At 44.7% G+C, this 14,505-nt stretch overlaps 2 protein-coding genes across 32 annotated transcripts in view; both read right to left on the bottom strand.

Annotated features, from left to right (window-relative positions):
* LOC144114742 (uncharacterized) overlaps positions 1 to 14,505 on the bottom strand; it is a 201,130-nt gene that overhangs the window by 5,139 nt on the left and 181,486 nt on the right. For 6 of the 7 annotated variants that reach the window (XM_077648683.1, XM_077648682.1, XM_077648684.1 and 3 more), the window contains 2 exons: positions 7,162 to 7,226; positions 727 to 897 (listed from right to left, as the gene is read on the bottom strand). In XM_077648683.1, the coding sequence (XP_077504809.1) occupies positions 829 to 897; positions 7,162 to 7,226 (134 nt within the window). In that variant the 3' untranslated portion in view covers positions 727 to 828. Of the gene's footprint in view, positions 1 to 726; positions 898 to 7,161; positions 7,227 to 14,505 lie in introns of those variants that run through there. The other variant, XM_077648680.1, reaches the window with a different exon arrangement.
* Positions 1 to 14,505, bottom strand: part of LOC144114734 (uncharacterized) — a 391,960-nt gene that overhangs the window by 295,006 nt on the left and 82,449 nt on the right. The gene's annotated exons all lie outside the window — the stretch shown is intronic.

Here is a 14,505-nt window from a genome sequence, read left to right as displayed (position 1 = left end):
TGCCTGCAACGCCACCCTGTCTCACATGGCCCTACACTCCATAATGTGCCATCAGCGGTTGTAACCCAAAGAAGCCTGCACCATAACAATTTTAAGTTGTACAGGGATCGGGTGCTCTCAGGAATGTGCCATTGCAGTCCCATAGTTCCAATGAGTTTGAAAGCGAGCGCTCTTGAAGGAAAGGTACATCTATCCCTGTCGCTTCTTCACCATATGGAAGACAGCAAGAAAATGTTCCTCTATTTCTTTTTAGGTAATAAAAAGTCAACAGGCAAAAGGTATTCAAAAAAAAAACACAAACAGCATGCTCATTGCATACACTCTTTTTGAAATGGGAGAGGAAGTTTCTTATTCTTGCTCACAAGTGTGCATCATTGGCAATACACAAGGGCACCACACACAAAGTCAGCTGAGTGAATAACCAATGTTTGAAAAGCTGGGCTGTGTGGTGCAAGCTTCTTTTCTGTAAGCATTGTAAAGGCACGACTTCGCCAATAAAATGACAGGACACGACACCCACTAGTGAGTGGTATTTTCATTACAAGTGCTTCTGAAGGACTAGCAGAACACTGTGTCTGAGAATTTAATACAGCTGAGCCACTGCAGTTACAGAGATGCCCTACAGCGCACCATCAGGACAGATAATCATGGGTGGCCCGAGTGGTGAACGACATCATATTGCTTCCTTAACTAGGAAACAAGAGCGTGGGAAATAAGAAGTCTCACCACTCGTGGGCTGAATACCACCACTGTTGCCGGCACTGGCAGCACTGGAGCACACTGCTGGGGGAGGAATGCCAATCGACTGCAACCTGGCAGCCACAGCCTTCACTTTCTTGGTAAGCCATGCAAGGCACTTAGACTCATTGTAGCGGTACACTTGGTCCTCGCCATGTCCTGGCAATATGCACAGAAAGGGATGAATGAAACAAATGGGTCTGCATACATCAAGGGCAAGAAGGGTTGTTCTGAGGCAAGTTTGTGACCAGCTACAAAAAGTGCAGCATGTGTGACCAACAGCCAACCCGCGTGGACAGCTAAAGTCGAAGAGCAACCAAGGCAGAATTCTTATAAATGAAACATCGTGCCACAACCATGCAATGGTACCATCCCACAGCGGTGCAGAATTAGTCTGTACCCTTGCACACTGACACATGACCTTGTGGACAACCCAAACTAATGCTAACATTTTATAACCTCTACACATAGGTCTGCATGACCATGGGTTATTAGCACTTGTGTTGGACAGGCTGGGTAATCTGCAATGCAACTTTTGGCTACCCACTAGCATTGCCCACCAAGAAAATTGGCTCATTCAAATTCACTCACAAACTTTTTTCCTCATCCACCTGCTTACTTATGCTCACATTCACTCACACCTGTGAGCGGGTGTGAGCATGGGTGAAGTTTTCCACATGTTTTCGGGCGGGCAGTGCCCTTTTTGATTTCTTTTTTGCTAACAACAGAGGGGATGAGACATTTACTGGCACGAACGACAATGCTTCTGTGTGGGCAAGGTGGCTTTTGTTCCAACTCTTCTCACTTAGCATTGCCTAGTGTTTATTCTTCAGAACTCCCCCACCAGATGCAATATAATGAGCCAATCAGGGCTGTGTTGGGCTCTTTGGCCAAATTTCGTAGTGTCGCCGCTCGAAGAAGAAGGTTGCTAGTCGCATATCGCTTTCATGGCATGAAGCCATTTTACATATATGTACTACCCATGCTTGCTGCTGAGACTGTGAGCGCTTTTTATCAGTGATAGCATAAGCTAGGATAGCTTCTCTGCAAGAAAGTCTAGCAATTGAGGCTGACGGCGTCTTAAGCGTCTACAATAAAGTTTGCCTCAAGGATGGTGTGTCTGCCAGTCTGCATAAACACAATGGATGCAGCACGTGGTGACCAAATATTTTGGCCACATGGAAAATAAGAGTGTTTTTCCAAATATTGAGGCTGTGTCTCTGGGGTAAGAGAAATTATTAGGATCACAACAGTGGTGAGAAGAAATCGTAGTACCATGCAGGCTGTGCGGAAGTGTTTTCCATAATCATTTACTGCCTGAGTTCCAACCCACATAAGATAAAACCTAGGTAACTGGCTGTGGTTCTACTGAGGACAGGAACAATGAGATTAAGAGAAATGGTTTTGGCCGGATCTGGGGCTGAATTTATCAGCTTTCTCTGCAAGTCAGTCAGTTGTTTAATAGTTCACCTTTCAGAAAAGTTTTCCTTCAATAATACATTTTAGCAGCAATGAACCTGCAAGACGTCATCATGCCCTACCATCAGCTTACCAACCCTCAATGCCATCCAGTCGAAAACATACCTCTCACACTAACATCCACTCCCTCACACTCATGTCCATTCATATATCCACTCACATGTGTCCATTCACATTCATGCATACACACTTGAATCCACTCATTAAAACTAGCATCTAATCACACTCATGTCCACTCATGCTGGCATCCACTGACAGAGCCACTCACACTCATGTTAACTCTCACTCAAACCCACACTGATGTCCACTCAAACTGACACATCCATTCACATCCACTCCTATCTACAGACTTATCAAGTACACTTTGCCTTGTGTCAGAAAATGGTAAACAATGGGTATGATGGGCCGAGTAGTGTCAACAGTTAAACACATCCAGCTTGGGGTGCATAAATCCTGCTCATGAATCATGTCTTTGCCGTGCTGCTTCCCTGAATCCTGAAGTCTCGAGTAGCTTTTTGGGATATGTTGTGCATCTGAATATGCCAAGGTAGACGTGCACAGCGGTCCAGGAATGGCTCCAACTGCTTGAACATTGCTTCTTTCATGCCCTTCTATCATTAAAACACAAAACTGCCTCATGAATGGCTGCCTGCAGTCTTTGCACTCGCAAATGTTGGTTACGGGCACCGGGCCCAAATCATTTGCTTCAGTGACTAGTTTTCATTTTGTGTAGCTGTAAACGAAAGCTCCAGCATGTCAGCTAGCATCAAGAATGCATACTAACTCCAATTAGACAGCTATAAAACCAAATGATGAAAAAACTTGTACATGTCGTTCACCTTAAGAGTATGACACATTAGCAATAAATAAGGGTCCCACGGTCACGTGGGGGTCCTCTGGCACGACCTTTTGATAACGTCAACAGACTTGTTGCCATCACAGACTGCTTTGTAATACATCATTGTCCATATTAATAAGTGATGCTAAATAGTAATCCAAATCAACCAACTGTTCCAGTAATGTAATTTGCCTACTGTGTGGTGTAAGGTGCTTGCACAAGGCCTCCATTCACCTCACTGAACAAATGTTTCTCAGTGGTGTAGAGGTAGCATGCCCGGCTACTGACTGAAAAGACAGCGGATTGATTCCACTTGATCATTTTTCTTTTCAGCGAAACTGCTTTTCTACAACACTGCCTTCTCTACCAATCAGGATTTTCCTGCCACACCGCCACCAGATTTTCCACCAAATGGGACTTTTGATGCTATGACTTTGAAAAAAAATTTGGCATAAAACAAGCAATTAGTGAAAACTGTCCGTGACTGCCTTCGGTACCGGCTACTGACCGAAAGGACAAGCAGCTCGATTCCACTTGACCATTTTTCTTTTCAGCGAACCTGCTTATCTACAACACTGCCTTCTCTACCAATCAGGATTTTCTAGCCACACCGACATGGGAGCTTTGATGATATGACATTAAAATAAGAAATTTGGCATAAAACAAGCAATTAGTGAAAACTGTCCGTGACTGCCTTCGGTACCGGCTACTGACCGAAAGGACAAGCAGCTCGATTCCACTTGACCATTTTTCTTTTCAGCGAACCTGCTTTTCTACAACACTGCCCTTCTCTACCAATCAGAATTTTCTAGCCACACCGACATGGGAGCTTTGATGATATGACATTAAAATAAAAAATTTGGCATAAAACAAGCAATTAGTGAAAACTGTCCGTGACTGCCTTCGATACCGGCTACTGACCGAAAGGACAAGCAGCTCGATTACACTTGACCATTTTTCTTTTCAGCGAAACTGCTTTTCTACAACATTGCCTTCTCTACCAATCAGGATTTTCTAGCCACACCGACATGGGAACTTTGATGATATGACATTAAAATAAAAAATTTGGCATAAAACAAGGCAATTAGTGAAAATTGTCCGTGACTGCCTTCGGTACCACCAATTTTTCTGCAGCACTCTGTGAAGCAATGTATTACAAAAATATTTTGAATGTCACAAATCTTGATGTTATATGTCATTTGAGCGCTAAGAAAATGCACTGTAAAAAAAGAATAAAATCAAGAAATTGATTTTTTGTATGGAACAGCCTCGCCCCACCTTAAGAAGAGGGTCAAGTATTACCGCTAATTTTTTAATCCTTCCACAAGACCATGCCCCCCTCCAACACTTGGAACACAATGAGGTGATTCACGCTGAATATAGAAATTACCCAAGACGGGAGCCAGTGTTCTTGTATAAAAATACAAAAATGCTGTGGTTCCTTGGCATGACAATGCCACTCTCATTTACTGATGGTCAGCACCAGCACTTGGGAGTATCAGCTAGGTGTTAACATACTGATCTACAGCACGTTCATTCATTGCACAGCATAGTAAAAATAGAAATAAGATAACGTTTTTGAGTAAGCAAAGAGAATCTAGTTTTCTTTTCACATATTAATGCTAAGCAAAATTAAACAGATTACAAGCTCAGTTAGAAATTAACATAGAAATGTTTTAACCCCCTCACCCCCTCACAAACACAGATAGATTCAGCAGTTTACGAACACTGCCTGTTACAACAGAAGACATCGAGACAAAAGCCAACAGCTTCAGCTTACCATCATATCCACACGACTTTAATGTACCCCCTTTCATTGTTATGCATATTTGAGAAAACTTAGTGAAAAAAAATAATAAGCAATTACTTACATTTAGTGCAAAAGCAGGAACAGTGTCACAATGTGAAAATGCCAACATTTGTCTGCAGCCTCGGGGAGCGAGGCCTCCACCCTCTAGAAGTACCACTCACATCCTTGCCTCTCATCCACCCACTGCCATCCTTGATCCACCTCCTCACCTCACCCCACTCCCACCCACCTTCATTCACCCTCCAGAGGTGCCAGCCACCACCAACCCACCCACCTCCACCCTCCACAAGGCCTCCACCCATGAGAAGCCCATGCAGTAATGGTATGAAAAAGTGACAGAAAAATCAAATTCAAGGACAGTGGGAAAGCCAGCTGCCCTCTAGAAGCACCACCCACCAGCCACCTCCCCACCACACTCCCGTAGGTAGAGGGCTTCCCATCCACCCACCACCATCCTTGACCCAGCTCCCCATCCCACCACTACCCTCCAGAAGCACCACACTCCAAAAGCACTGCCCACCTCTGTACACTCAACCACCCAAAAAATTCTGCCGCATGTGTGAAGCTGCAGCTTAGAGTAAAAGCATTCAACAGAGTCAAAGCATGAAAGTAGTCATCGGGGGTAAATCAAATGCTTGCGCAGATTTGTCACATCAGATATCTGATTGTAAAAATGAAAAAAAAAATGAAAATTGGTTTCTCAGGAATGGAAATGGTGCAGTATCTGTCTCACATCACGGTGGACACCTGAACCGCACTGTAACGGAAGGGATAAAGGCGGGAGTGAGAGAAGGAAGGAAGAAACAGATGCCGTAGTGGAGGGCTCCGGAATAATTTCGACCATCTGGGAATGTTTAATGCGCACTGATATCGCACAGCACACGGGCACCTTTTGCATTTTACATTTAACGAAACACAACCGCCGCGGCTGGGTTCAAACTTGGGAACTCCGGCTCAGTAGCCGAGCGCCCTGACCACTGATCCACCCAGTAAATTTTTTTCCACGTTGTATGCAACTTTTGTGAAACTGATCACAAATGAAATAATATTCTCAGTACTCAGTGACCACACAGAAAGATTACAGGGATGGATTTATGGGTCATTCTTGGAAGGGGCAGTTGAAGGGCATTCTTATTTAAGCCAAGCTTTTCTTGCATTTTTTTAAGTAAAAAGAAAAGGGGGTTCAGCATAGTTTCTCACTTGGATGAAGGGGGAACACCCCTCCTGTAAATTTCCTCCTAGCAGATTATGTGACATACACCTCTTAAGGTTCCTCCAATAGTCTGCTTTCAATGCCACAGGCAAAGAGCATTGTTGGCAGACATGCTCCACACTAAGCCTATCCACAGAACACATACCAATGTAAACACACTGTTTCAATGGTAAAGCACTCAGACACTAAAGTGCACACATAGTCCACATTGCTTCCATAATGAAAAGTAGACATACCTTCAACATCTGCAATGTGCTGCATGCGATCACTGCAGGAACGGATGACTTTTAGCAACAAGCAGTCCTCCACAAAATCCTTCAGTAATTAGTAATAATAGTAATAATAACTGGTCTTGGGGGGAAAGGAAATGGCGCAGTATCTGTCTCATATATCATTGGACACCTGAACCGCGCCTAAGGGAAGGGATAAAGGAGGGAGTGAAAGAAGAAAGGAAGAAGAGGTGCCGTAGTGGAGGGCTCCGGAATAATTTCGACCACCTGGGCATCTTTAACGTGCACTGACATCGCACAGCACACGGGCGCCTTAGCGTTTTTCCTCCATAAAAACAAAGCCGCCGCCAGAACCAGTCATTGTGCTAACAACAAGAAACTAATTTATCATCTTGATTCTGAGATGAATGTATTCAATAAAACATGCGCACAAATGATTTGCACAAGTGTACAAAGTTCAACTAGTTGGCATGAATTCATAGTCAAAAAAGTATAAAGGATGGGACATGAGATGGCACGAAAACAACTCAAGTGTTGATGGCCAAATGATGCTTTATTCCACAAGCACCCAATATAAGCTTAAGAAACACCGGAAAAAGAGTCATGCTTGCACACCCTCCCTAACAATTCACATGATTACTTCTTTTTCTTGTGTTTTTTGAGCTTCCCTTATGCACCTCCAAAAGTGAGGCATTAGGTGATAGCCGGCGCATGTTGCCTGTAGGCATTTTCCTCTGTCGTCCTTTGCACTGATCCAAAAATGCTCAAGTGGCTCCGCTGCACACTGCAGGTTTGTTAAAGAATTATGCGAGCCTTCATGAAATCAAGACGTGGTCTGTGATGAGTACATTACCTTGTAGAGGGGGGCCAGAGCAAAGAAGAGGGCATCTACTGGAGTGGCCATGTACACTGGCTGATCTGTTCACACAAAGAGTGAAACACACATAACAATATGGACACCTCGCAGAGAAGTGCACGAGTGAAAGAATCACACAATGCTGTGTAAAAGTATGTTGGATAACAGGAAGTAAAAGGAGCAGAGCTATAAATAAAAATCAGAAATAAGAATCATCTGCCATCACACAATTGCCTCACAACAAAGCAGAAGCAATTTCTAAATTACTCCGAGCTGTGATTTGTTTTCTGGCAAGGAGCATAAGCGATGCACAGTACCGAAATGTCATTGTATGGATTTGGACTAATGACTGAAATAACACAGAGGTACACTGCCACATACTGACAAAAACCCTAGTTGATTACATTGAAAAAAAAAAAAAAAAGACATGTTGTGACAAATGAAAAGAAAGCACATAAAAATTGGCATGCAAAAGAAATAAATTCTCACTGGTATTTAAATCTTTTATTTCACTTTTTCAATAAAGGAACACTCTACTGCTGGAGATAAGTATAAAAATACTGGCATATTCTTATAGACCTTTCCCAATGATGACAACAGCACAGGTGGAACTCACAGTTCCGGCAGGAGTTCATCACTTAAATTGGCCAAGAAAGTCAGGCCAGAGCAGACAGACGCGCCATGCTGTGTTAAAACTTTGTGCCTCTCCAAACAATTGGGCAACATCGCCTGGAGTTGACACTGACACAGTGCATTCCTCGTCTTCGCTCTGTGCTGTTCTCCAGCACATGTCTCGCCGAGGAGAGGAAGCTGGAATGGAACCTGGGCAGCTGACGCTCAGCCGTTCACTTCACCAAGCCGCCTGCCACTTTAAAGTCTCGTGGCCTTTCTGGTCTGTTCCAGAAGCATTTGTTTACCCGTGACAATATGTTACACTTTATGAATAGGACTAAGTGCAATAGAAAGCATTTTTTTTTGAAAAACTTCAGTTGCTTTAATTTTTTTTTTCTTGCAACTAGTCACTGTTTCTTGCACAGCTTAACCATGCTTTCTGAATCTCTTCTGATGTTTTCAGAAAGGCAGACTGCCACTCTGCTGCCATGACACCGCCTAGGCAGCATGGCAGTCGTCATGTCCTTTATAAAATTGCTTAAGTTGCTTTTACATGAATGAGAATGCGTCTTGACTATGTTCTTCAAGAGGTTTTGAGAAGGAAAGGTGTGACTCATCTTCTACTCTCTTTCTCGACGTTTTCGCACTTTCCCTCAAAAAGTGGAGTGGAGATTGACATCTGTCGCATTCATGCAAACGCAAACGTGACTATAGAGTCACTACAGTAAGATACAACTTAAAAAAACAGCAGTTGGCAACATTGGGCCACTGTGCCACTGACCATGGAGTCCCGTATTACTCCGCTAGCTAATCATAACAGTAAAAGAAATTAGCTTTTAGAGCACAGCTCTTAGGTGCCAGTTTCCACATCACAGTCGTCGGCATTGTTGGCTTAGTCGATGTAGTTCGCATAACATGTCACCTGACAAGTGAGAGGTTGCAGGTTGCACAGCAAAACGCTACCTGCCAAGGCCCACGAGAGCAGAGGAATGGACAACCGGTAGGCGGCTTGTACGGAAAGACCCCGGAGGGTGGCTAGCAGCATAACACGCCACCTGCCAGCCATGGCATGAAAATAAGTGAAGAGCTGTAGAAAAATTTCGCATTACCTGCTGCTGTAATCATCTGTCAGTTTTTAATGTCTGACTCTGCCAAACAAGCCAGAGGCATCAAAATTCTTGAGCTTATAATTTCATCCGGTGGTTAGACTCTTGCTTACATAACAAGAAAAGTTTTAATAACAGACTACTTTTTTTGCCAAGAACGAATTCTGCGCAGGAGTCCTGAGTGCAGGCAGAGCTTCACTGCAGACTTAAGTTGCGTGTTGTGTTATGTTGGGTTTAATGGCACATACAGGCTATCATGCGCCAAGCTCAAGGAAAATTGTTTCCTGCAGATTTTACTAATATGTAAAAAGACATGGTGCTGCAGAGGGCCTAGAAAGTTAGTTCGTTCTACCTAGTAATGAGAAGGAAAGAAATTTTATAAATGGCTAATAGTAAATGTTTTAAAGAAGGCTGGGTAACCTCAGCAGCCACCCTTGGCAGGCCAAGGATCTTGAGGCTCCCAACCAATCAAATAAATACCTAATTTCCTTTTCAGGAATGAGAAAGTGGCTGAAGTGCATGATATACATATAATGAAGTGAAGCAGTGGATCAAAATTTAGTTTCTCAAGAACACCTGTTTCTTTTAAAAAGCTAGAAACACAAGATGTGTTAACAATGGCATTTTCATCTAAAAGCAGTGCTGGGTGTAAAGGAATGCATTCATTATAAAATTTAGTAACGTGCTTCTTTCTCAGTTTTCCTAGTTCTGAACAAGAGAATAAAATATATGTTAGTTTGAGGTCATTTCCACATCTTTCATAGAGAGGTTTGTCTTGCTTCATCAATAAGAAATTATGTGTAATGTGTGTATGTCCAATGCGGAGACAACATAAGATTACTTCTATAAATCGTTCCTCGTGCCAACAGGTCTTCCATTCACCCATAACGGGCTTTACAAAGTGCAGCTTGTTGCAGTGCAAAGTGCAGGGTGCCACCGCGCAATGGCCCTCTTAGGGGTTTTCAACCCTCGCTTCATCATGGTACAAGACAGTGCGGTGGTGTCTCGCCTTAACTTCATCCTTGCCTTAAGCTGTGCTGCGTTGTACTCTTAGCTATCGTGGATTACCAATTAGCCCGATCAGCCACACTCTGACGACGCTCTGGTTGAAAATTTGCTATATTCCAGCAATTTGTCAAGCAGCATCTCTGGAATGCACAGCCGTAAAATTTTTTTTAGAAGACTTATTCACACCATGGCTACAGCATTTGCAATCAAGCGATTTTGACACGCTTCTCTCTGCCTTACCCTCTTCAAAATTTTTTTCTCTCATCTGTCCAGGTGACAAGCCTTCACAAGCGAAATTCCCCTTTTAGCTACATTTGCAGAGGAAGACGTAGAATACATCAGACATCTACGTTGTGGCCCCTCATCACCAAGTACATTTTCTTGCTTTTCCCCTCCCAGCACCATGGCATGCATGAAACACAGTAATGGAGTGTGGGAACATGGAAACGCTCAAGCAGCTTTCTGACAAGACTGTGTCCACATTCATGGTAAAAGAGGAAGGACGGAACGAGACTAATGGGAAGAGTAGTACCGGTACCCAGACCAGGCAGAGAAGTAAATGGGCCAGGGAAGGAACTAAAATGTATATATTTTTTGTGCATGCACCAGAACTAGCGGCGCAGACTATGAGATGTCCATCATTCGCTTACGAACCAGGATGATGAACCAATGAAATGCAGTTGGCTATGATGTCACAGCAAAGCGTTGGGTGCCAGCATAAAGGATGAGGAGGAGGATGGCTTTGTCAAAAGAGAGTGTGAATGGGCTTTGATTTCAGTTTTCCCTGCTTTACAGAGTATGCATGGCTCTAATATTTTGCAGAGACGAACATAACGAGCCGATCTACGCACTGGGCTTGTTTATTTCAAATATCCAAACCTGGTCAGGTGCCCGTCAAAGACTTCAATGTATCAATGCAAGCTGCACCAAAACTAGGAAGTTGTGTTGTCTTGTGTTCGGTTTTCGGGCACATAGGCAACTACGGCCATCATTCGCCAAGCTCAAGGTACGGAGGAATTTCCTGGGTAGTTTTAAAGAGATGTAAAAGATCTTCGGTGGTTTACAGTGCTTAAAAAGTTGGAACTACTCCGTGATGACAAAGGGAAAAAATTTTAGAAATTGGCACTATTAAAAGTTTTAAAGGGTGTTGGGTAACCTCAGCAGCCATCCTTACCCTGGCAGGGATCTCGAGGCTCCCAACTGATCAGATAATGGCCCCAGCCTTCTTCTCAGCGGTGAGAAAGTGGCTGAAGTGTATTAAAAATTCAACAGAACAGTGAGTAAAAATTTAGTCTCTCGAGAAATCCTGTTTCTCCAAGAAAACTAAAAACGCACGACATATCCACAATTCCATTACCTCCTAAAAGCAGCATAGGATGAGAAGGAATGTATTTGTTATAAAATTGAGTAAAGTACTTCTTCCTTACTTCTTCCTGTTTTGCACATGAGAAAAAAATATGGTTAACCATAACTTTGTCTCCGCACTCTTCGCAAACAGGTCTATCGCGTTTTTTCAGCAGGAAATTGTGTGAGGTACGTGTGTCCTATATGAAGATGGCAAATAATCACTTCCTCAGAACGTTTCTGGTGGGTGCAGATCTTCCATTCACATATAAGCGGTTTTACAATTGTGTAATTTGTTTACTTCGTTGTTCCACACGAACTGCCATTTCTGTCTTATTTTGCATTGAATTAAGTTAATGCAATCTTTGAAAGGCATATTTACTTTCTTTATTTCCTGATAACAAGCTTGAGCAGCGTAGAAGTCTGCTCTTTCATCGCCTTTAATTCCAATATGGCTTGGTACCCAACAGAGTTTTTGGTTTTGTCCTTTAGCTGTGGCTACTACTATGTTGTGTATGGTATCACCAAGTATAGGAGTGACTACATTTCTATAGAGTGAAGGGCTGTAAGCACACTTAGCGAGTCTGTGTATATAATACTGTTTGCAAGGTTCTCGTTCACTATTTTTTGTACGGCTACAGAGATCGCGTAACATTCGGCAGCTGAAAATGGAGGCACACTGCGGAAGCCTTACTATTTCATTCCAATCCCCTTGTACCACTGCGCTTCCTATGTAAGCATCTGTTTTTGAACCATCTGTATAAAAAGCTCTGAATGTACTCTACTTTTCCTCCAGTGCAAGACATTCTTGTATGATATGTTGTTGTGGAGTTTGTTTCTTCCGGAAATGTGTAAAAGTGAAATCGCAGATTGCAGGAAAATTGTACCATGGAGGTAGTGCGTCTCGTCTTTGCGCAATACCAGGTAATGTGTTTAGGAGACCAAGATTCTGGCACATCTCTTCAAATCGCAAGAGCAGTGGCCTGGGAGCATGCAGTTTGCTGTTAAAGAGCATTCGAGACGGGCACTTCGTAGCTATAGGGTAACATAGATGTTTTTGCAGGGAACGGATTTTTAGAATGTACAAGCATGTAAGCATGGTTCTTCTGTCCGTAAGCGATGGTTCATTAGTTTCTACATATAGGCTGTTTATGAGTGATGTCCTGTGGAAACACGTAAACCTATGGAAAGACGTAAACCTAAATTATGCACTCGATCCATTGCTCTTGCTGACCCATAAACTATACATCCGTAACCTAAGGCAAAGCTTACCACGGCGCGATAAATTTGTAAAAGACAAGTCCTGTCAGCACCCCAACGTTTACGTGACAGTACTTTAATTATATTGTAACGGAAAACAGGGAGACAGGTCGCTAACCAGCAGAATACAGCAAGCAGCCAGCCAGCCAGCGAGAGACACTTCAACGTCTTCGAAGACACTTCAGCGCCACCTGAGAACACCAGGTGGCATTACTCCCCCTCCAAAAAAAAAAGAAAAACAAAAGCGGGGTTGCAGTATGGGCAGTGGAAAGAGAAAAAAAAACAGCACAAGCACACAAAAATGTACAAGGGAGGTGGGCGAAGGTGTCCCACGCGAAAACTAGCAGAACATTGAGCGTACTATCCATTACCGCGTGAAGTAGGGTTTCATGCGGACAACGTGCACAACCTCAGAGCGGGGTGGACGACGCTGAGGCTGCACAGTCCCGTCAGGAAGAACTTCGTAGGTCACTTCGGTGACGCGGCGCAAAACTCGGTACGGTCCAAAGTAACGGCACATCAGTTTTTCAGACAAGCCTGGGCGGCATACCGGGGTCCACACCCAAACTTGGTCTCCCGGATGGTATTCGACGTGCCGATGACGGAGGTTGTAGCGGCGTGCATCCGTGCCCTGCTGCCGCTGAATGTGAAGACGGGCAAGTTGACGTGCTTCCTCGGCGCGCTGAGCGAACTGCTCGGCGTCTGGCGTGAGTGGGTGGTCATCAGTGCTGCATGGAAGCATTGCATCCAGCATCGTCTGAACGTCACGTCCGTAGACCAGACGAAATGGTGTAAATCGGGTCGTCTCCTGGGTGGCCGTGTTGTAAGCGTATGTGACGTACGGGAGAATCTCGTCCCAGGTTTTGTGCTGCGAGTCTATGTACATTGCGATCATGTCGGCGATCGTTCTGTTGAGTCTCTCTGTGAGCCCGTTCGTCTGTGGGTGATAGGCAGTAGTTTTGCGATGGTTCGTGTGACTGAGCTCGAACACGTCGCGCATGAGCTGTGCCGTAAACGCCGTACCTCGATCAGTGATTACGTGGGACGGTGCGCCATGACGCAGCACGATTTGTTGCATAAAAAACTGGGCGATCTCAGATGACGTACCGCGCTGCACCGCTTTAGTTTCCGCATACCTTGTTAAATAGTCGGTCGCGACTATGATCCATTTATGACCGGCCGATGACACAGGGAATGGGCCCAGAAGATCGATGCCGACTTGATCAAAAGGCGTCCGAGGGGGTTCAATAGGTTGGAGCAAGCCCGCTGGCTTGAGAGGAGGCGCCTTACGACGTTGGCAATCGCGGCAGCCTCTGACGTAACGCTGGACGGCGTGAGAAAGTTTGGGCCAATAGTACGCCTGGCGCACGCGTGCAAGTGTGCGGGCAAAGCCCAAGTGGCCGGAGGTCGGCTCATCGTGACAAGCAAGAAGGATATCGGCGCGGAGATCTGCCGGAACGATGAGGAGGTGCGCTCGGTCAACAGTGCTGGAGTTTTTCTTAAACAAAATGCCGTTCCGGAGACAGAAGGCCGGCAGGTTTCTAGAAAATTGTCGGGGTACGACAGAAGCTCGGCCCTCCAGATAATCAATGATAGGTCGCAGGTCTGGGTCAGCTCGCTGGCGGGTCATTAGGTCTAAGGCGCTGACAACTCCAATAAAACCACTCTCGTCCTCTATGCTATCATCCGCTAACCCGACGGGCGCGCGAGAGAGTGCGTCAGCGTCTTCGTGCGTCTGGCCAGATTTGTGCACAATGGTGTAATCGAATTCTTGGAGGCGGAGGCTCCATCGGGCTAGGCGCCCCGATGGGTCGCAAAGATTTGCAAGCCAGCACAACGAATGGTGGTCGGTAACTACTTTGAACGGGCGGCCGTAGAGGTACGGACGAAATTTCATGGTTGCCCACATAACCGCAAGGCATTCTTTTTCTGTGGTCGAATAGTTTGTTTCAGCGCGAGAAAGCGTGCGGCTTGCATACGCGATGACCCTTTCCACGCCACCTTGGTGTTG

Source organism: Amblyomma americanum, chromosome 1 (assembly GCF_052857255.1).
Source record: "Amblyomma americanum isolate KBUSLIRL-KWMA chromosome 1, ASM5285725v1, whole genome shotgun sequence".
NCBI lineage: Eukaryota > Metazoa > Arthropoda > Arachnida > Ixodida > Ixodidae > Amblyomma > Amblyomma americanum.
The sequence above is the reverse complement of the archived record's forward strand: the minus strand, read 5'-3'. Positions and strand labels throughout refer to the sequence as shown.